This window comes from Eublepharis macularius, chromosome 4, assembly GCF_028583425.1.
Source record: "Eublepharis macularius isolate TG4126 chromosome 4, MPM_Emac_v1.0, whole genome shotgun sequence".
In the NCBI taxonomy this organism is placed as follows: domain Eukaryota; kingdom Metazoa; phylum Chordata; class Lepidosauria; order Squamata; family Eublepharidae; genus Eublepharis; species Eublepharis macularius.
The window spans coordinates 164,505,004-164,522,453 of NC_072793.1; the positions used below are offsets into that span (position 1 = coordinate 164,505,004).

Consider the following 17,450-nt stretch of genomic DNA (forward strand, 5'->3'; position numbering starts at 1 on the left):
GAATTTTAATCTCCCGCGGCCACCTTCCCTTCCTCTTCGAAAACCGCTAGAGAGCCTGGGGGTTGTAGTTTTAAGGAAACAAGTCTGGGTACAAGCTGCCTCGGCTCGTGGTTGTTTGCTTGCCGCCTTGCTTATGGAGAAATGGAAAGACATTGCATCAATCGGATGTGCATCCTTCCTCTTGTACGACAACAAACTGAAGTAGAGGAAGTGCTTGGGTTCCCAGAAGATAAAAGCAAGCTGGTGGAAAGGGCCAGGGAATTTTTCCCACTTCTCACGGGAGCCCTGGCTGACGGCAGGCGAAAGAGCAATTTGGGCAGGTATTTTCCAGCAACGGACTAAAGTTTCTCTGGCTTTTCCAAACGCTTGTTTCGTGTCATCTGTTGTTTGTGTCATCTGTTGTTGAGCCTGTGCTGTCATAAATACCTTTCTCTTGACTCGCCCCACCATCTCAGAGAAATCAACCTACATCTACAGTCCGCACTCATCCAGCTCGATAGGTAGATATGCTACAGGAAAAGGCAGGCTCATTTCTGATATGCTTGGCAAAATCGCTGGTTTCAGGTCAAGGGCTTCTCAAGAGGATTTGGCAAAACCTGTTCTTTCAAAGGGTGTAATTAACTGGACTAAGCTTTCAGTTAAACCTGAACCCTGGCCCCCTAAAAGGAGTCAAAAGCATCCAAACCTGTTCTGCAAAGTCTTTATTTGAGGTATTAGATGCCGCCCACCCAAATAAAGGTAACTGGTTAGGAATGGATCTGGATGGTTGGAAAACAAAAGAAACTGGAAGGAAACCAGGAGGCATACTGTTACAGAGGACAGTTAACTGATTCACTAGAGCAAAAACCAGTCAAAGTCTAATGTAATGATTTGTACTGTTTGTACAACTATTCTGTAGTTGTGTAACTATTTGCACCATCTCTAGCTGACAGGCACTCCTTGATCGGACTGGATTTTATAAGTTCCTTTGTAATCACTTCAGAAAACTTCTTACAAGGAAATGAATTGGATGGATTTTCTTTCCATATTGTTCCTGTTTGTCCTTATGGCAATGCTTCTTTTGAAAATGAGCGGTTTCTGGAATAGCAATGGCCGAGATTTTCCCCCAGGACCAAGACCATTACCGCTTATTGGAAATCTCCACCTCATAGATCTAAAGAGACCTTACAGAACCATGGCCAAGGTAAGCTTTTTTGGGGTTGTTCCTGTGGCAGTCATAGATTTCTCTGTTATGTTGATCATTTGGGGCAGAGAGAATTATAGTAGTCTTGTCCCAAGTGCTGGCTGCAGTGTGTGAAGTAGCAAAAATATAACACATATTTGTTTTGCTCTTTCTTCTTTAATTCTTTGTTATTTACCCCTAAAAATATAAAGTTTGTAGATCCACTAGATCCATTTGCCGAGGAACATTTGGCTAGGTTGGCAGTTGCATCCCTTCTTAGCAAAACAAGATCTAAGCATGCTTATCCCCACTCTGATCACATCCAGAAATGACTACTGCCAATTCATGCTGGACTTAAGGAAGACCTGCCTTTGAAGACTGTTCAGAAACTTAAAGTGGCACAGAAGGCGACTGTGTTATGCCTGCACAGGAAATGCAGCCTATCAAATCTGAGCCCTTCACTAGGTGCCAATCCATTTTAAAACACATTTGAAAGTGCTGGTGCTTTCCTTTAAAGCCCCAAATGGACCAGGGCTTAGGTACCCCAATTTACTGCATTCGATGGCCACAAGGGGAAGGAACATCTGTGTTGTGGCACCACAATTATGGAACTCTTTCTCTGCCACTATCTCCCTGAGCTCTTCTTTATCAAATGTTTGGTGTCGTGTTATAACTTCCTTTTCAAGCAGGTGTGTGGTATTTAATTTAGTAGTTAGATGACGTATTTATTTATTTGCTTCAGCTAGCTACTGCCTTTAACCTTTCTGCTCTACACTGATTGCTTTTTTCTCTACAGTAAAATGTTATATTATGTATTTTTATCTCTGCTAAAGTTTTCTGTTTGCTGTTTAAGTGTTGCATTAGTTTTAACCTTTCAGATTCATCCCCTTCAGCAAAGATGGCTATTACCTCTCAAATTGTCCTTGTTTTATTCAAATCTCAACTGACATCTAAACAGCAACAAAGCAAACATTTTTATTTAATAGTGGAAAGGGGACATAGAAACTAGGAGTTTTGATTGAAAACATTGTTAACAGTAGCCCAGTAATATATTGGGTAGCCCCAAAGTCAGTTTGGGTAGAGAAATAGATCTCTTTACAATCCCATCCTAAGCAGAGTTATTCCCTTTAAAGACCATTGAAGTCAATGAACTCAGAAGGGTAACTTTGTTTAGGATTGCACTGTTAGTATCTGGATTCTAATCACGAACTCCAGAAGAGCCCCAATGCTCCCTCAATATGAGGGCAATTGAGAAATGTCCCAAGGTGACATTTGATGAAGTCTCCTTTCTTCAAAGGTTCTTTCCTCACAGAAGAAGAAAGCCCTTTAGGACTCTTCTGCCCAACAGCTTCTCAACCAGTCCACAGGCTGCCTGTTCTCTGGAACTGTTGCACTTCTGCAGTAGAAATCACAGCTCTTTTTCACCTCAGCTATCCCTCACAGGCTTCTCCTTCCAGATTTTCTCTCCCACTTCCTCCCAAGAATGAACCAGTCAGACCCTCTTTTCTTCAGATTCCCCCCTCAAAGACTTTCCTTAATTCATGTCTTATTGGATGGCAGGATTCCTAAACCAGGATCCTCCCTGTGGGGAAAAGCAATCTATAAATATCATCATCATCATCATCAATAACAACAACAACAACACACATAAGTCTAAGAAATAATTATTATACATTGTGTGTGTGTGTTATCTGTACTTAGGGTTGTCAGCAAGTCTGGAGAAAAATGTCCTGTCCCTTTAATATAGGCTTAATGTGTGGAAATGGGCGGCTAAAGTTTTCGTGGGAGGGAGGTAAATAACATAACTGTTAAAGAGACAGGACAATTTTCTCCAGATCTATTGGCCCATCCCCACCCCGCATTGCATAGGAGGCAGTACGAAAATAATTGAAGCAAGCAGATAAATGGAGTTCAATAGTTTTTAAATGAGGGATTGTTTACATCTACTGACTCGAAGAGCAGGATGTTCTTACTTTTTTTCTTCATTTACTTTTCAGTTATCCAAACAGTATGGGCCTGTCTTCAGCATTCAAATGGGATTCCAGAAAATGGTAGTGCTGGCCGGTTATGAGACTGTAAAGGAGGCTTTGGTGAACCAGGCCGATGCTTTTGCAGGGCGGCCCGTCGTCCCACTTTTTGAAGAATTTATGAAGGGTCATGGTTAGTTACCTCCATCTCTATGGCACAGGAAACTGTGCATGCCCAGGCTCTCCCTTGGCATGCATTTTATCTATCGTAATCAATGCTTTAGTTTTTATCAAATAGCCAAATGCTGCCCCCTTGTGGATCAAAAAATCCACACTATGGGAACACCCAGAGCTAGCAATAAACATTTTTGCAGACTCCAGGTTTGCAGAAAAATCAATTTGTTTAAAATATATATATATGAAAATATATTGGGCACCTCCTCTGATTAAGTACAATATTTTCTTATATGTAGACATGGCAGGAAAAGAATCTAATTTGGGCAGCAGATTGGGTTGCCACAAAAACCTAGTGGGCAGTGGAATGGGGAGAGGGAGGACCAATGAGCAAGTGGGGGGCAGAATTTCCTCTCCCACACATGCCTTACAAGTCCTTCTTTTATACAACTTGAATAGCCATTCTGGTCTTCACTTCCATTCAGGTATTATTTTCGCTCGTGGTGAGAACTGGAAAGTGATGCGGCGGTTTACATTAACCACCTTACGGGACTATGGAATGGGCAAAAAGACCATTGAAGACAGGATTGTTGAAGAGTGCAGTTTCTTAATACACAGATTTAAATCTTATGAAGGTAGGTTGGTGTTTCCTTTTAAGGTCTAAAACCATTGCTCCTATGCAAAATGAGTTCATTGTAATGATTATTGGTTTTGCCGTGATCTTTTAATACAATTTTTGTAGTGATTAGTTTGAAAACTGGTGTTCATCTTAAGCCGCTCAGTTATCTATGTTTTTATGCCCTGGTTGTTGCTTTTTAATGTTAGGTTTTAATTCCAACATTTAATGTTTTAATTTTTTTAATTCTTTATTTTGTATTTGGCAGGCTCCCAGGAGAGATGGCATAAACATTTTTCTAAAAATGTTCCTAATGAATTAAGATTTAATTAATTAATTGACATTAAATCTGTTTAAGCCAGTAGTATGTAGATATAAGAACACTTACAATATAACTATCAAATCCTTATGAGCATTTCTTAGCCCAAACAAGCCTAAGTATAACACTACGCACCATCAGTGAGCAGTATGAGCGCACTGTGGCTCCACACTTATCTCTGTTTGGATAGACGCACAAACCTCTAAACATAGTTGAGTCCTGGGCTGACTGGTTCTCCGTTTCCAGAAGCTGCTGGTTGTGCCAGCGCTGATTGGTTGGCCACATGACAACCACAGAACCACCTCCCTATGTGGCTGTGCAGAAGACTGATTGGGTGGGCCATGAGCCAGTGGCAAAGCCACTCGCCTCTTCTCCTGAGCGATGCTTCCTGTTTTAAAAAATCATGAAGCTCCTTACAAGAATAGCTCAGAATAGCCATTTAAAAGGTTTTCAAGATGTCTGCCCAAAGCGCGGAGAGAAAAATCAAAGCTGGATGGGTGTCAGTAGAGGTGCAAGGGCAGGGAGAAGCTACAGCTAAGAACACCACTCTCACCTCCGGATGAAGTTTTATTTTGTTTCCTTCTTATTATCAAAGTGAGCAGAGTCAGCTCTTGCTGGGGTCCTAAGGCAATGAAAGGCAACAGTAATAGTAGTGCTCTTTCCAAATGAAATATTATCTGACATTTATTTATTTATGTATTTTGTGTAGGAAAACCATTTGAAACCACTACAATTATGAATGGTGCCGTTGCCAACATTATAGTGTCCATATTACTTGGCAAACGATTTGAATATGAAGATCCCACATTTATAAGACTACTGAGCCTGATCAATGAAAATGTCCGGCTTTTTGGAAGCCCTTCAGTCCTGGTAACTCTTCCATTTTAAAATTTGTTAAAAGAATTGTTTCCATTTTTGGTGTAAATAATACAGACACTGCTGTGTGTGTATATGTATGCCATGTATTTAAGGACGAGATGGCATCTGATAGTTGGTGCAGAAACAAATTCAAAAACTTTTTTTAAAAAATGTGACAGATAGACCTCCCAGAAGTGATATACTTGAGGGCTGAAACAGGGGGTTGCATGTTGGGCCTTCTGTCATAGCAGAAAGTCCCTGAAATGGGAAATTGGGGAGAAAGATTCTATCTCAGCATTCTCCTTGACAGTTCCCTTTAGTTTCAGTAGACTTTTCAAAGGATTGCTTCACACACAGTGTGCTTTTTATACTCTAGTCCTCAGCAGTGTGATGGGGAAGACTGGAAACACACTGAAAGTTCAGGAAACCAGCAACAGCTTTTAGCAGGCTTCAGGCCCTCAGTGGGAAGGGGTTCAGTGCTCTCACTACCTCTTCCTCTCCTGTGGCTGTGGGCAGTTCCATTTCCTCCGTCCCTCCCTGATGATGTAGACATTATGACATTGCAAATCCACCACAGGGACTCACCACCATATTGGAGCTGGGCGTTATTGGTAGGCACTCCTTTTTACAGTGCTGCAGGGGCCCAGTTTGGCATGGGACCATGGTGCAGGGGGAGGAGGATTCCCGCCTTCCGTGCCATTTTCCTGAGCTGAAATGGCGCTGGGAATGTTACAGAGCCCCTCCATAATGCTCGGTGCCATTTCAGTTCAGGAAAACAGCGCAGAGGGGGGCAAAAGGGGGAGCCGAGGGGGAGCAGGGATTGGATAAACACATGGAGCAGAGGTCCATCAGTAGCTATTAGCCTCAAGGTATAGATGTCTATGACAGTGATGCTCTGTATCTGTCTAGGGCAGTGATGCTCTGTATTCTTGGTGTTTGGGGGGGCAATCAGTGGGAGGGCTTCTAGTGTCCCTTCCCCATTAGCAGACCTCCTAATGACACCTGGTTTTTTGGCCACTGTGTGACACAGAGTGTTGGACTGGATGGGCCATTGGCCTGATCCAACATGGCTTCTCTTATGTTCTTATGTCACAAGCCAGATTGCCCCCCCCCCCAATGGTGCTGTTAAAAGAAGTTCCACCAGGAACTCCCAACTCCAATATGGCAGCAAGTCCCTGTGGCAGATTCATGGACATCATAATATCTAGTTTGGCTGTTATGTAGATTTGCATTCTTCTGTGTTCCAATGGCAGCAGCTCTCCTGAACAGAGGTTTTTGCATCACCGACTACCTTGATCCTCTAAGAGCCAAGCTACAAGTGACACTTGACACAGGTTGGACTCTTGTCAGCTTACCTCAAGTTTTGATGGGAAATGTAGGCGTTCTGGTCTTACAGCTTGGCTCTACATTTAATTGAAGTTTACAGAAACCCCCCACCCCCACCCAGCGATGGGGAAGGGGGCCGCCCGGCGAGACCCTGACCCCTGCACTTCCCTCCCGACCGCATGTTCTCCCTCCCATAGACTGACGCTCTGTAAACTTCAATTAAATGGAGAGCCAAGCTGCAAGACCAGGGCGCCTACATTTCCCATCAAAATTTGAGGGAAGCTGACAAGTGTCCAAGCTGTGTCAGGCATCACTTGTAGCTTGGCTCTGAGATGCTGTGGATTGAACCATCTGCATTCAAAGTAGATCCTCCATTACTGAGCCTCCCCTCTCTCCTCTAGGAAGGGCCTGGAGGTCTCCCAGAATTACAACTAATCTCTAGGCAATAAAGATCAGTTCCTGTGAAGAAAATGTCTGCTTGGAGGATGGACTCTATGGCATTATACCTTGCTGAGATGCATCCTGTCCCCGAACCCTGCCTTCCCCAAGCTCCATCCCCATATCCCCAGGAATTTACCAACCTGGACTTGGCAACCCTAACTCTCCCTACAAATTCTGATTTCTGCCCTGACTTTTATTCTGCTATATCCTAATAATCTGTTGCCTCTCTCTGATCTTGCACCAACCTGAAATCTGCCTTGACGTTGGGCTTTTCTTGCCCAACCTACCCACTGCCTGCCTCAGTGCCTGAATATTAATAAATCTTGTGGCCCATTATTTTAAGCCACACAAATTGTCTCTCAAGTCTCCTTATCTACTGAGGACAAGAGTCGATCCATTTTTAATAAAATCTTGACCCACTGCTGGCCGAGTGACCCTAAGGTCACTGCTTCAAATGTCTCATCCATTTTTTGAGCAGGTAATGAGAAAGCCTCGCAAGTATGCAGATCAAGTCTGATAAATCCCAGAGCTAGGCTCCAAGCTTTAATATGGGACCCTTTCTGTGGTTATTCCCTTATAGAGAAGGAGCAAAGATATTGGAGTGAAAGCATTTTGAGATTTCTGCCTGAGAAGTGTTGTTAATCTTTTTTCTTTCTCATACTTTATTCTTTCAGCTGTATAACATATTTCCTCCTCTGGGCTTCCTCGTTGGCGCCCGCAAGACTGTCCTGAATAACAGAGACGAACTGCACGCCTTCATACAGGCCACCTTCATAGAACACCTCAAGGAGCTAGATGCAAATGACCAGAGAAGCTTGATCGATTCATTTCTTATCCGGCAGCAAGAGGTAACACCATGGCTTAGAGCCAAGCTACAAGTGACGCCTTACACAGGTTGGACACTTGTCAGCTTCCCTCAAGTTTTGATGGGAAATGTAGGCATCCTGGTTTTACAGCCTGGCTCTCCATTACAGCTGCAAGACCAGGATGCCTACATTTCCCATCAATACTTGAGGGAAGCTGACAAGCGTCCAACCTGTGTCAGGCGTCACTTGTAGCTTGGCTCTCAGTAATCTGTGAAACTGAACGTCTGTTTCTTGAAAGTTTGTTTCTGTGTGACTGCATGAGGAAAAGGCAAGGATTCTTGCTTTGGAAAAGAACAGCCCATCAAAACCAGCAGTGATTTCCCAAACTTCAGCGGTCATTAATGTCTTATGGAAACTGTAGGGGGTTCATGTTACCCACGTGCTAGAAGGCAACTTCTGTAAACGTATGGGAGGAATCCCAGCGTTTGTCCCTCATGTGTCCTGTGCTCCTGCTGCTTCCTCCTTACCACCATCCTTTGACTTCTTTATTTTCTTCCTTCCCTCCCTGCCCCTTTCCCAATTAGACAAGCGGCCCCCCTCCCATGCGTGTTAATTCTCCCTTCCTTATTCCAAGAAATCCTGTTACTGTCATTTGGGGCAAACTTGATGTAACTTTGGGAGTTCCCTGAAAAGAACTCTCTGCTTTATTTATTTAGATATTTATCCCCCACTTTTCTCCCCCAAAGAGGATCCAAATCAGCTTGCATTTTCGTTCTCCCCGCCCCCATTTCATTCTCATAACAACCACCTTGCAAGGTAGGTTAAGCAAAGTGAGTGTGAGTGGCCCAGGGTCACCCAATGAACTTCCCTGGCAGGATGGGGATTCAAACTCAGATCTCCCAGGTCCTACTTCAACATTTTACCTGCTACATCACTATTCAGTTATCAGGAATGCAGGGACCCAACTCTGACTGGGACTGTGAGGGAAAGAAGACTTAAACCCCTATGGGGGAGGGGGTGGGAAAGAGATTACAAGTAACTGTGGGGCAAATAGAGATGTCCTGGCCTATTTCAAGTCAAAACAGCTGCAAAGGATATTGAACTGGATCAGGGGAATGGTTAATGCTTCACTCCACATCATTTCCTCAATCAAAACTAGAAGCTCCTCAGGCATCTTTAAGACTGATGGTGGAGGTGGGAAAAGACAGGTAATCATTGTGTATGTCTTTTTTCCCTACTGAGGCTTAAAACAGCTTGCATGGAATAGTTCAGACTGGGGAAATCATACAAGAAGCAAAGAGTCAATGTCATGTCCCCAATCCTATTACCCCATGTTTTTTTTCTTCTTTTTTCCATTTCTGTCTGTCTTTTTGGGAGGGTGGAGAGGGGCTAGGTTGCATATCGTTTGGGAGCAGGTGGTCCTTCCCGGTTTGGATAACACACTGGTTACTCATTAGAGGGACTGGTTATGTGACAAAATCCAGCACCAAAACCCAGGTAGTTTTGAGTGGTCCTGATCAAATGTATTATGCGGCTTTTGTTTTTGGATTCTGCTTTGGATCAACATGGTTACCTGGGACCTTTTTCTACTTCGGTGTCTCTCGAAGATATTTTCCATTATCATTTCTTTCCATTCCTGTATTCACACCAAGGATTTAATTTTAATCATTAGTTTCTTTTTATCCTGTAGGAGAAGAACAAGACCAATGGGTTTTTCCATAATGAAAACCTTAAGTCATTGGTGGCTAACTTATTTGGTGCTGGCACCGAGACCACTTCAACAACACTACGCTGGGGCTTATTGTTAATGATGAAGTACCCTGAAATCCAGAGTGAGTGCTTTCCGTTGGCTGGTTTCCATTATCCTAGTATATTTTGGTTCCAGTTATAAGAAAGCAATCAGAATAACTGAAAGAAAATATCGGGCATCTTTGGATGTTTTCTGAATGAGGGAGAACAGAAAGCACCAGTGAGTTATTTCGTGGTTTTGCTCAGCTGATGTAATATTCAAGAGAGAACTCATGGGTGCGGGTGGGGGCTGAGTTGTGCAAGCCCTTTTGACCTGCATCGTCTGCATGCCTCAGTCTGCAAATTCACTTTCTAAAGTTGTGTGGAGAAATGCTTTTACTTGTAGGTTTGGAGTGTGGCAAAATGTTTACTTCCAGTTTAAAAAGTGACTCTTAGTGAGAACAGGTAGGAGGGGGAGGAAGAGCCTCTCTGCCCTGTACTTTTGACTTGCCCAGGGGGTGGGAAATGGGAGAGATTAAAATCTCCTGGCACAGGGTGGAGAGTCTCTTTGGCTGATTTGAGATGGAACAACTAGAAACTAGAGACCTCCACAGGTATAAGCCAAAATAGAACAGGACTGCAGTCCCCCGTGGGCTAACAATCACTATAAGCAATCGATCCTTCAATAATATTTACAAAGTGTAAAGAGACCAGTAGCACCTTTAAGACTAACCAACTTTATTGTAGCATAAGCTTTTGAGAACCACAATTCTCTTCATCCGTTATAAAGTGCAATGTGCTCAACAGTGATATATAAATATGGCTGCTGTTACAATAAATGTAATAAATATAGAATAAATATCGCAATAAATAGAATACAATATCACAAATCAATATCAACATCAAGCAATGACCATACAAAATGCAGAAGCGTTGATATACGCTTAAAGAGACAGAAAATGTTTCCAGGTAAGTGTAAAAACCAAAAATTCACCTGATCCTTCAATGCCAAGTGTAATGACCTTTCCTTTTTCTATTGTAGGTGTCCAGAATGCAAAGAATCCAGTTGGTGTGCTGGATGTCGCAGAATCATTGAGTCCCAAATGGGACATAAAATGTTCAGGAATGTTCTGTAAAGTCCAAACGTCCAACAGGCTGCTGGCTCTTTTTCATGTTTCAATTCAATTCTTTCTCAAGGATGTCATATGAATCATTCATCTCTTCCTTTCCAGTACATGGACTGCATCTCCATGAAGAGAATTGGGCAATGATGTACTGGAAAGGAAGAGATGAATGATTAATATGACGTCCATGAGAAATAATTGAATCGAAATAGGATAAAGAGCTTTAGACGTTGGAAGTTTGGACTTTACAGTAAACAGTCCCTGCGGTAGCCAGGTCTTGGTAGCAGGAGCCTGGGCTCAAGGCAGGGCTCAGAGTGTCAAGCCTGCGTAGGGGACTGGGGGAGCCTTGGCCCTCCCTATTGACCGTTCCCATAAAGACCAAGTGGTGGCAGTGAACGAGAGAGAGAAGGAGTAAAAGCCCCTTTGAAGGTTGGGGGGTACCACGTGGATGGCAAACGCCAGGCAGAGACTTGGACTGCCTTCCACTACCAGCCACTGGTTAGCCTTAGACACCTCAGTGGGGAAGAAGGCGCAGGGCTCATGGGGTCAGTATTCTGCCACAGGTTGGATCAGCCATGCTGTGATTTATCTTACCCTTCCCATTATGGCTTCTCAGTGGAAATATACGTGGGATGTCCAGCCAACAGATTCTTTCGTTCAACCCCTGGCTGTTATTTGGTAACACTTTGCTCAAAACTATAGGATGGAACTCATTCATGTAATTTAAGAGGGCCTTCACATTTTTAGGAATTGATGTCAAATGTATCTACGTATTGTGCATTTATCAAAAAGTTTATATCCCATGCTCTTCTGTCATTGAGAGATTCAGTATGAAAGCATGAAAGTTTCTTTTTGTGAAAGAAATGTTTTATTTTCTCAGGTAAAGTCCAAGAAGAAATCGCCCAAGTGGTTGGGTCTGCTCAGCCACGGACAGAACACCGTGCAAAAATGCCATACACGGACGCTGTGATCCATGAAGTTCAGAGGTTTGCTAATATCATCCCTACAAACGTGCCACACGCAACCACTGCGGATGTCACTTTTAAAGGCTACTTCATTCCCAAGGTGATCGGTCTTCCTTCACTACATTAACTTTACGACCTTAGCTTAGTGGAACATGGCATTTTTTTTTCATTTATTCCTCAGAAGGCACTCTTTTCAGATGTTTTATGGAATATCACATTCATTAAGTTAATCCATCTGAATCTCATTGATTTCAGTGCAGGAGAGCTCAGTGCTTCCTAGCCTTTTGGGATGAAGTATTGTGAACTTAAGCATAGCTAGCTGGGGTTCACTTGTGCCGAGATATTTTAAATGTTCTCCATACAAGTCAAATCCTCACATCGCTTTTCTTGCAAGAGTTCACATGTTAATCAATATGTGAGGCCGCCATTTTCTTTGAAGGGTCACATGCATAGCTATGTACTTGTTGGGCCATATTCATTTTCCTCAATAACTCAGAGCTTTGACTTTGCAGGGAACTTACATCATGCCATTACTGTGCTCTGTGCTGCAAGAGGAGTCTCAATGGGAGAAACCACTGGCATTCTGTCCTGAGCATTTTCTGGACTCTAGTGGAAAGTTTGTAAAGAGAGATGCATTCATGCCTTTCTCTGCAGGTAACTACTTTTAGATTTATGTTATAGCAATGTGGGCTATATATGTGGGTTGTCACGGCATGAGCCCCATGGTGCAGAGTGGTAAGCAGCAGTACTGCAGCCCAAGCTCTGGTCATGACCTGAGTTCGATCCTGGTGGAAGCTGGGTTCAGGTAGCCGGCTCAAGGTTGACTCAGCCTTCCATCCTTCCGAGGTTGGTAAAATGAGTACTCAGTTTCCTGAGTGTAAAGTGTAGATGACTGGGGAAGGCAATGGCAAACCACCCCGTAACAGAAGTCTGCCAAGAAAACATCATGAAGCAACATCCCCCCATGGGTCAGTAATAACGGTGCTCGCACAGGGGGACTACCTTTACCTTTGATGTGAGCTTAGTTAATATATGAAGTGCCCAACACAGCAACAATTCTCTCTACTTTTTTGGCATTATATGCTAATTTTCACTGGGAGTTCATCATTATTTGTGTTTTCTCTCAGTAATAATTTTTACTATATTGTTCTGGGCAGTGCGTTCCCAGTCTCCTGGGAGTAATTGCTATTGAGTAGTAATGTTCAGTAGGATTCCAAGTAGATAGGCTTAGGATAGCACTGTTTTCATTTTTTTTAAGTCAAATTCACCTGAGCGTTACTTCATCAGCAAACAGCAAATTAAATTAAATGCTTCTCTGTATTCATTATTACAGGACGGAGAATGTGTGCAGGGGAAACCCTTGCCAAAATGGAGCTTTTCTTGTTCTTTACAAGCCTCCTCCAGAGATTCACTTTCCAGCCACCCCCTGGAATATCTAAAGAGGACCTGGACTTTACACCCTTGGTTGGGTTTACGACGCCTCCAGTACCTTACCTGTGCTGTGCTTTGTCACGTTCATAACATCCAACTCCCTGTCTTGCTTGGCCTCAGTCTTTGCTGCACTGTCTTGCCTCCTGAAGACCTTTCAGGGAAATAGACTCAGAGAAATCAGCTTTTAGGATTAGATCCAGCCACCCTTTTCACTCAGTCCTGCTCAATTCCCCTTTTTATTTCATTCTTAGTCCCATGTGACTTTAATCCATGCAGGTCCCCTGATTCCCGACATAGTCTTTTGGGTGGTCAAAGTGGAGCCCTTTTCACTAGTGGAAAAGCTGGTTGGAATCCAGCCCAAAGACACATACTTTAGCATCCCATGTACCGATGTGCCAGATCCTATCAAGTCACTCTGAGACATTGCTTAACTCGAAATTTGGACATCATCATGACTTGACACATAGACCTTGGTTCTTGTTTTATTTGATGTGCAGAGTAAACCAACAATGATTGTATGTACTGCTTTTCTTATATTCACACATTAATGAGGCCTTTGAATGAACAGAACAACCAGGTTGAGCTAAACCTGCATCTACTTACAAGCAAGAGACAACAACAGAAAACAAATATATTTAATTTTCAATATAGCTTCAACACCAGTTTTTGAAAGGAAAAAAAACCCCTTCATAACGTACAAAAGCCACTAAATTTGCTCACCTGTTCAACTAATTCTGGAACCTGTTTGAGTGGTTATATTGCTTTATACTGATTATATAAATCAAAGATTGCAGCCCATTGAACAAGTCAGCAAACGCAAGTTGGTGCTGGAAATTAAGTATACTCTTTTGTGTGTCCCCCGCCCTTTTTTTTTCTTGTTTCCATCCAGTGTGTGTGTGTGTGTGTGTGTGTGTGTGTGAGAGAGAGAGAGAGAGAGAGAGAACTATCTATGAACACACATGAGGCTGCCTTATTACTGAGGACTGAACCTGGGACCTTCTGCATGCTAAGCAGATACTCTACCACTGAGCCACAACCCTTCCCCCAACTCAGAGGGTGATATAGGGCACATTTCTATCTTTTAGTGTCATTTCTGTCTTTTATTCATATTAATGTGATCCTTTCTACATATTTATGAAGCAAATATGATTTCAATGATCAAGCACTGTAATACTGAAACCAATATCAATATTAGTCATAATAAAAATAATTCTGTGGTATAAAAATTTAGCTTTGCTGCCTGCCTTTTGTTTTTTGCTAACAAAATGGCTGCCAGAGTGATAACAATGCTTCGGGCTTCTGTGTTGCTGAGGATATCTGGAGCTATCCCACACCATTTCTGTAGCTGTTAAGTGCCTGGGATGCAAAGCCCCCATTTCTGTGGGAAATGTCAACTGCACATCAAAGCAACACCTGCCATTTCAGATGGAAGGTAGGTATTGTTGCAACAACAGTGAAATCCAACAATGAGGAGCTTCCATTCACATTTTGTACGTTCACACAAAGGACCAAGTTTTACTTGTGCAATGTGCCACATTCATCGGGACGTGGGGAGCTGGGGTCTCTGTCAGGATCTCTGAAGGTGTAAGTATGATTTTTAAAATCTCTATTTTTAACAAAAAGGGAGTAATGTTCTTCCTCCTTTCTGCCTTAACTTGCTGCCTTCAACAAGGATTTGGTATTAGAAGTAAACTAGGTGGGAAGAAAATTATTAAAATCAAGGGAAAGCACCAAGGGAGTTGAGTTTTAATTTCTTTATCCATGCACTTTTTTACGTTAAACATTCTGGGTGCTGCATTTTTAAAAAAATGAGAGTGCCAAGAAATATTTTTGCCATTTTTTTTTACCTGCACAGAATTGTGCTGAGAAGTACTGAGCTCCACCAACAACCCTACTTCTGTACCATACCGCAGGTAGGGTTCAGGTGAACGCTGTCCACCAATGAACACTGTCCACTAATGAGGAAGTGCCCTACCCATGCCCCCCCCCAGCCATATTGCCAATATGTGGCTGACTTGGTGAACTCCCTTTATCAGTAGATGCCTCACACATACTAGGAAAGCAAGGTGGGGAGGTTTCCATTTCTCACAATTAAAAAACATTTGTCTAGTACAGGTAGTTAATAGTGTATGAAGTTGTGTTAAAATTCAAAATTTCCTGTGTACCTTTTCCCAGTATCTATCTTTTGTGTTGTCCCTCACTCAACCGCATGGTGTCCTGCCTTCATCTTTTATGTATTGTCTATGCAGTCTGCTCAAGTTTGGAGCTGCCCAGAAACTTTCAATATGTATTGTCGAAGGCTTTCACGGCCGGAGAACAATGGTTGTTGTGGGTTTTCCGGGCTGTATTGCCGTGGTCTTGGCATTGTAGTTCCTGACGTTTCGCCAGTAGCTGTGGCTGGCATCTTCAGAGGTGTAGCACCAAAAGACAGAGATCTCTCAGTGTCACAGTGTGGGGAAGATGTTGGTAGGTGAAATCACACAGTGTGACACTGAGAGATCTCTGTCTTTTGGTGCTACACCTCTGAAGATGCCAGCCACAGCTGCTGGCGAAACGTCAGGAACTACAATGCCAAGACCACGGCAATACAGCCTGGAAAACCCACAACAACCAACTTTCAATATATTTTTGCAGTTTTCCCTGCCTGCAATAAAGCGTCTTATATTTGCTGGAACTCTAGTATATCTTGATTCCAAATATAAGTAAGCAATCAGAACAACTTAAGAAAATGTGGGACACCTTAAGATGTTTTCTGAATGAGGGAGAATAGGAAGCACCAGTAAGTTATTTCATGGTTTTGCTCAGTTGATGTAATGCTCAAAAGAGAACTCATGATGGGGGCTGAGTTGTGCAAACCATTTTAACCTCTAATGTCTGTGTGCTTTGGTGTGTAAGTTCACTTTTTAAGGTTGCATCAGCCATGCTATGATAGGGTTGCCAGGGGCCACAAGGGCCGGAGTAAGGGTGCATTGGGCTGGGGGCAGCACTTTGCTTGCACATGTGCTCCCAAGCTCCCTGTCCCGTAAACTGCTTCAGTGCGCTCGACGTTTCCTCCTTTGTGCTGGGGGAAATGTCATCATTTTCCAGCACAAATGAAGAGCCGCCAGGTGCACTGAAGCCCCAAAAAATGCCCACCTGGAGCATTTGTGGGGCACACAGAAGCCTTCAAATGGGCAGCATCCCACAGCTCTTCATTCGTGCTGGGAAAAGATTCCATTTTCCAGCACAAGGGAGGGAATGCCGAGCGCTCTGAAGCCAGTTCTGCGGGATAGGAGAACATGCACATGCTCTTCTCTCCCCATATGCCTTCCCCGCCCTGCCAGCTACACGAGTGTGGCTGGGGGAGAGGGGGACAGGGAGACAGCAAGCCTATATTATGGTTATTTTGCCTTTCCATTATGGCTGCTCAGTGGAAATATGTATCCCTACCTGGACAAAGGCTGAAAGTGTTTTTGATGAAGAACAAAAGATGCTGGCCATTTTAGAGGATGCCTCTTCAGTCTGCCTCTTGCTTCCAATGAAATGAGGGCTCCTTTATTTTACCCACTTCTTTCCATGTCTTGAAAATGTAAAATCAAAGGCATGCCTCCCTTAAGTCAAGGAAATAATTCCTCTCTGGATGAAACTGAGAATGCACATCAACAAAGAATGCAAGAACAGAAAATTCTAGCATGTCATGTACTGAGAATGTGCCCCAAAATCTATACTACAAATTTAATGGTGTTTGATGGTAATGCATTCCAGTCTGGAAGCCTGGAAATGATTGTTCTGGGACAGAGGAAAACGTCTCTGACAGACAACTCTTAGTACTTTCAGAAAACTACAATGAAAAGAGAAGATACAAGAATTTCCTAAGCTCTCACTTGCTCCCTGCTGTGACTCCTTCTAGATTCATTTTCCAAAGTGACGCTGAAATAGGAGTAATGGCTGGGGTTGTGAGGTACATTGAAATGCGTGCTCAGTTTTTAAAATGCTGCCTTCAATTTTGTATCCTAGGTTCAGACAAGCTAGTAATTTCTATTTTTAAAAACTGGGATACCATCAAAATCTCTCCACCACTGCACTGTGTTGTAAGTCAAAGATGCCACCTACTGGCTCTAAAATGCTTTCACAGTTTTAGGAGGATGCAACTGACCTAATCTTTAAAAAAAAATTATTTTATTAAAACAGAACATAGCAACTGAACTGTAGAAAGAATATCAAAAGAAGAATATATAACAAAAAGTGACATTAGACAGTAAACATAATATCAATAACTGAATATATAACAAAATATTAAAACTACATAATAATATAACAGAAAGTATTACTCGAGAATAGACATATGACAGAATATTAAAACTACATATTTTTCCTCTCTGTACATTATACTCAACATTTTATGTTCAGCATTAAAAAAAACTTTTCTTATCTTTCAGCCACATATTAAAAAAAACCTTTCAGTTTTTCCTGAAATTCTGAAATTGGCCTGTTATGAATATAAGAGGTTAATTTAGCCATTGATGCACAAACATACAATTTATTCGGCCATTC

General features: G+C 42.6%; 1 protein-coding gene across 1 annotated transcript; it reads left to right on the forward strand.

The window, feature by feature from the left end:
• The first annotated feature begins 291 nt into the window (after positions 1-291).
• On the forward strand, positions 292-14,147 carry LOC129327342 (cytochrome P450 2K4-like). Its single transcript, XM_054975904.1, has 9 exons — positions 292-1,183; positions 3,160-3,322; positions 3,789-3,938; positions 4,948-5,108; positions 7,538-7,711; positions 9,360-9,501; positions 11,402-11,586; positions 11,999-12,140; positions 12,820-14,147. The coding sequence occupies exons 1-9, from the start codon at positions 1,001-1,003 to the stop codon at positions 13,005-13,007; spliced, it is 1,488 nt and encodes a 495-aa protein (XP_054831879.1). The 5' UTR covers positions 292-1,000; the 3' UTR covers positions 13,008-14,147.
• Positions 14,148-17,450: the final 3,303 nt, after the last annotated feature.

Coding starts and splice junctions, on each gene's coding strand:
- LOC129327342 (XM_054975904.1), top strand. CDS start 1,001: ATGAATTGGATGGATTTTCTTTCCATATTGTTCCTGTTTGTCCTTATG. Junction 7,712..9,359: donor TTCTTATCCGGCAGCAAGAG/GTAACACCATGG, acceptor TTTATCCTGTAG/GAGAAGAACAAGACCAATGG. Junction 12,141..12,819: donor ATTCATGCCTTTCTCTGCAG/GTAACTACTTTT, acceptor TCATTATTACAG/GACGGAGAATGTGTGCAGGG.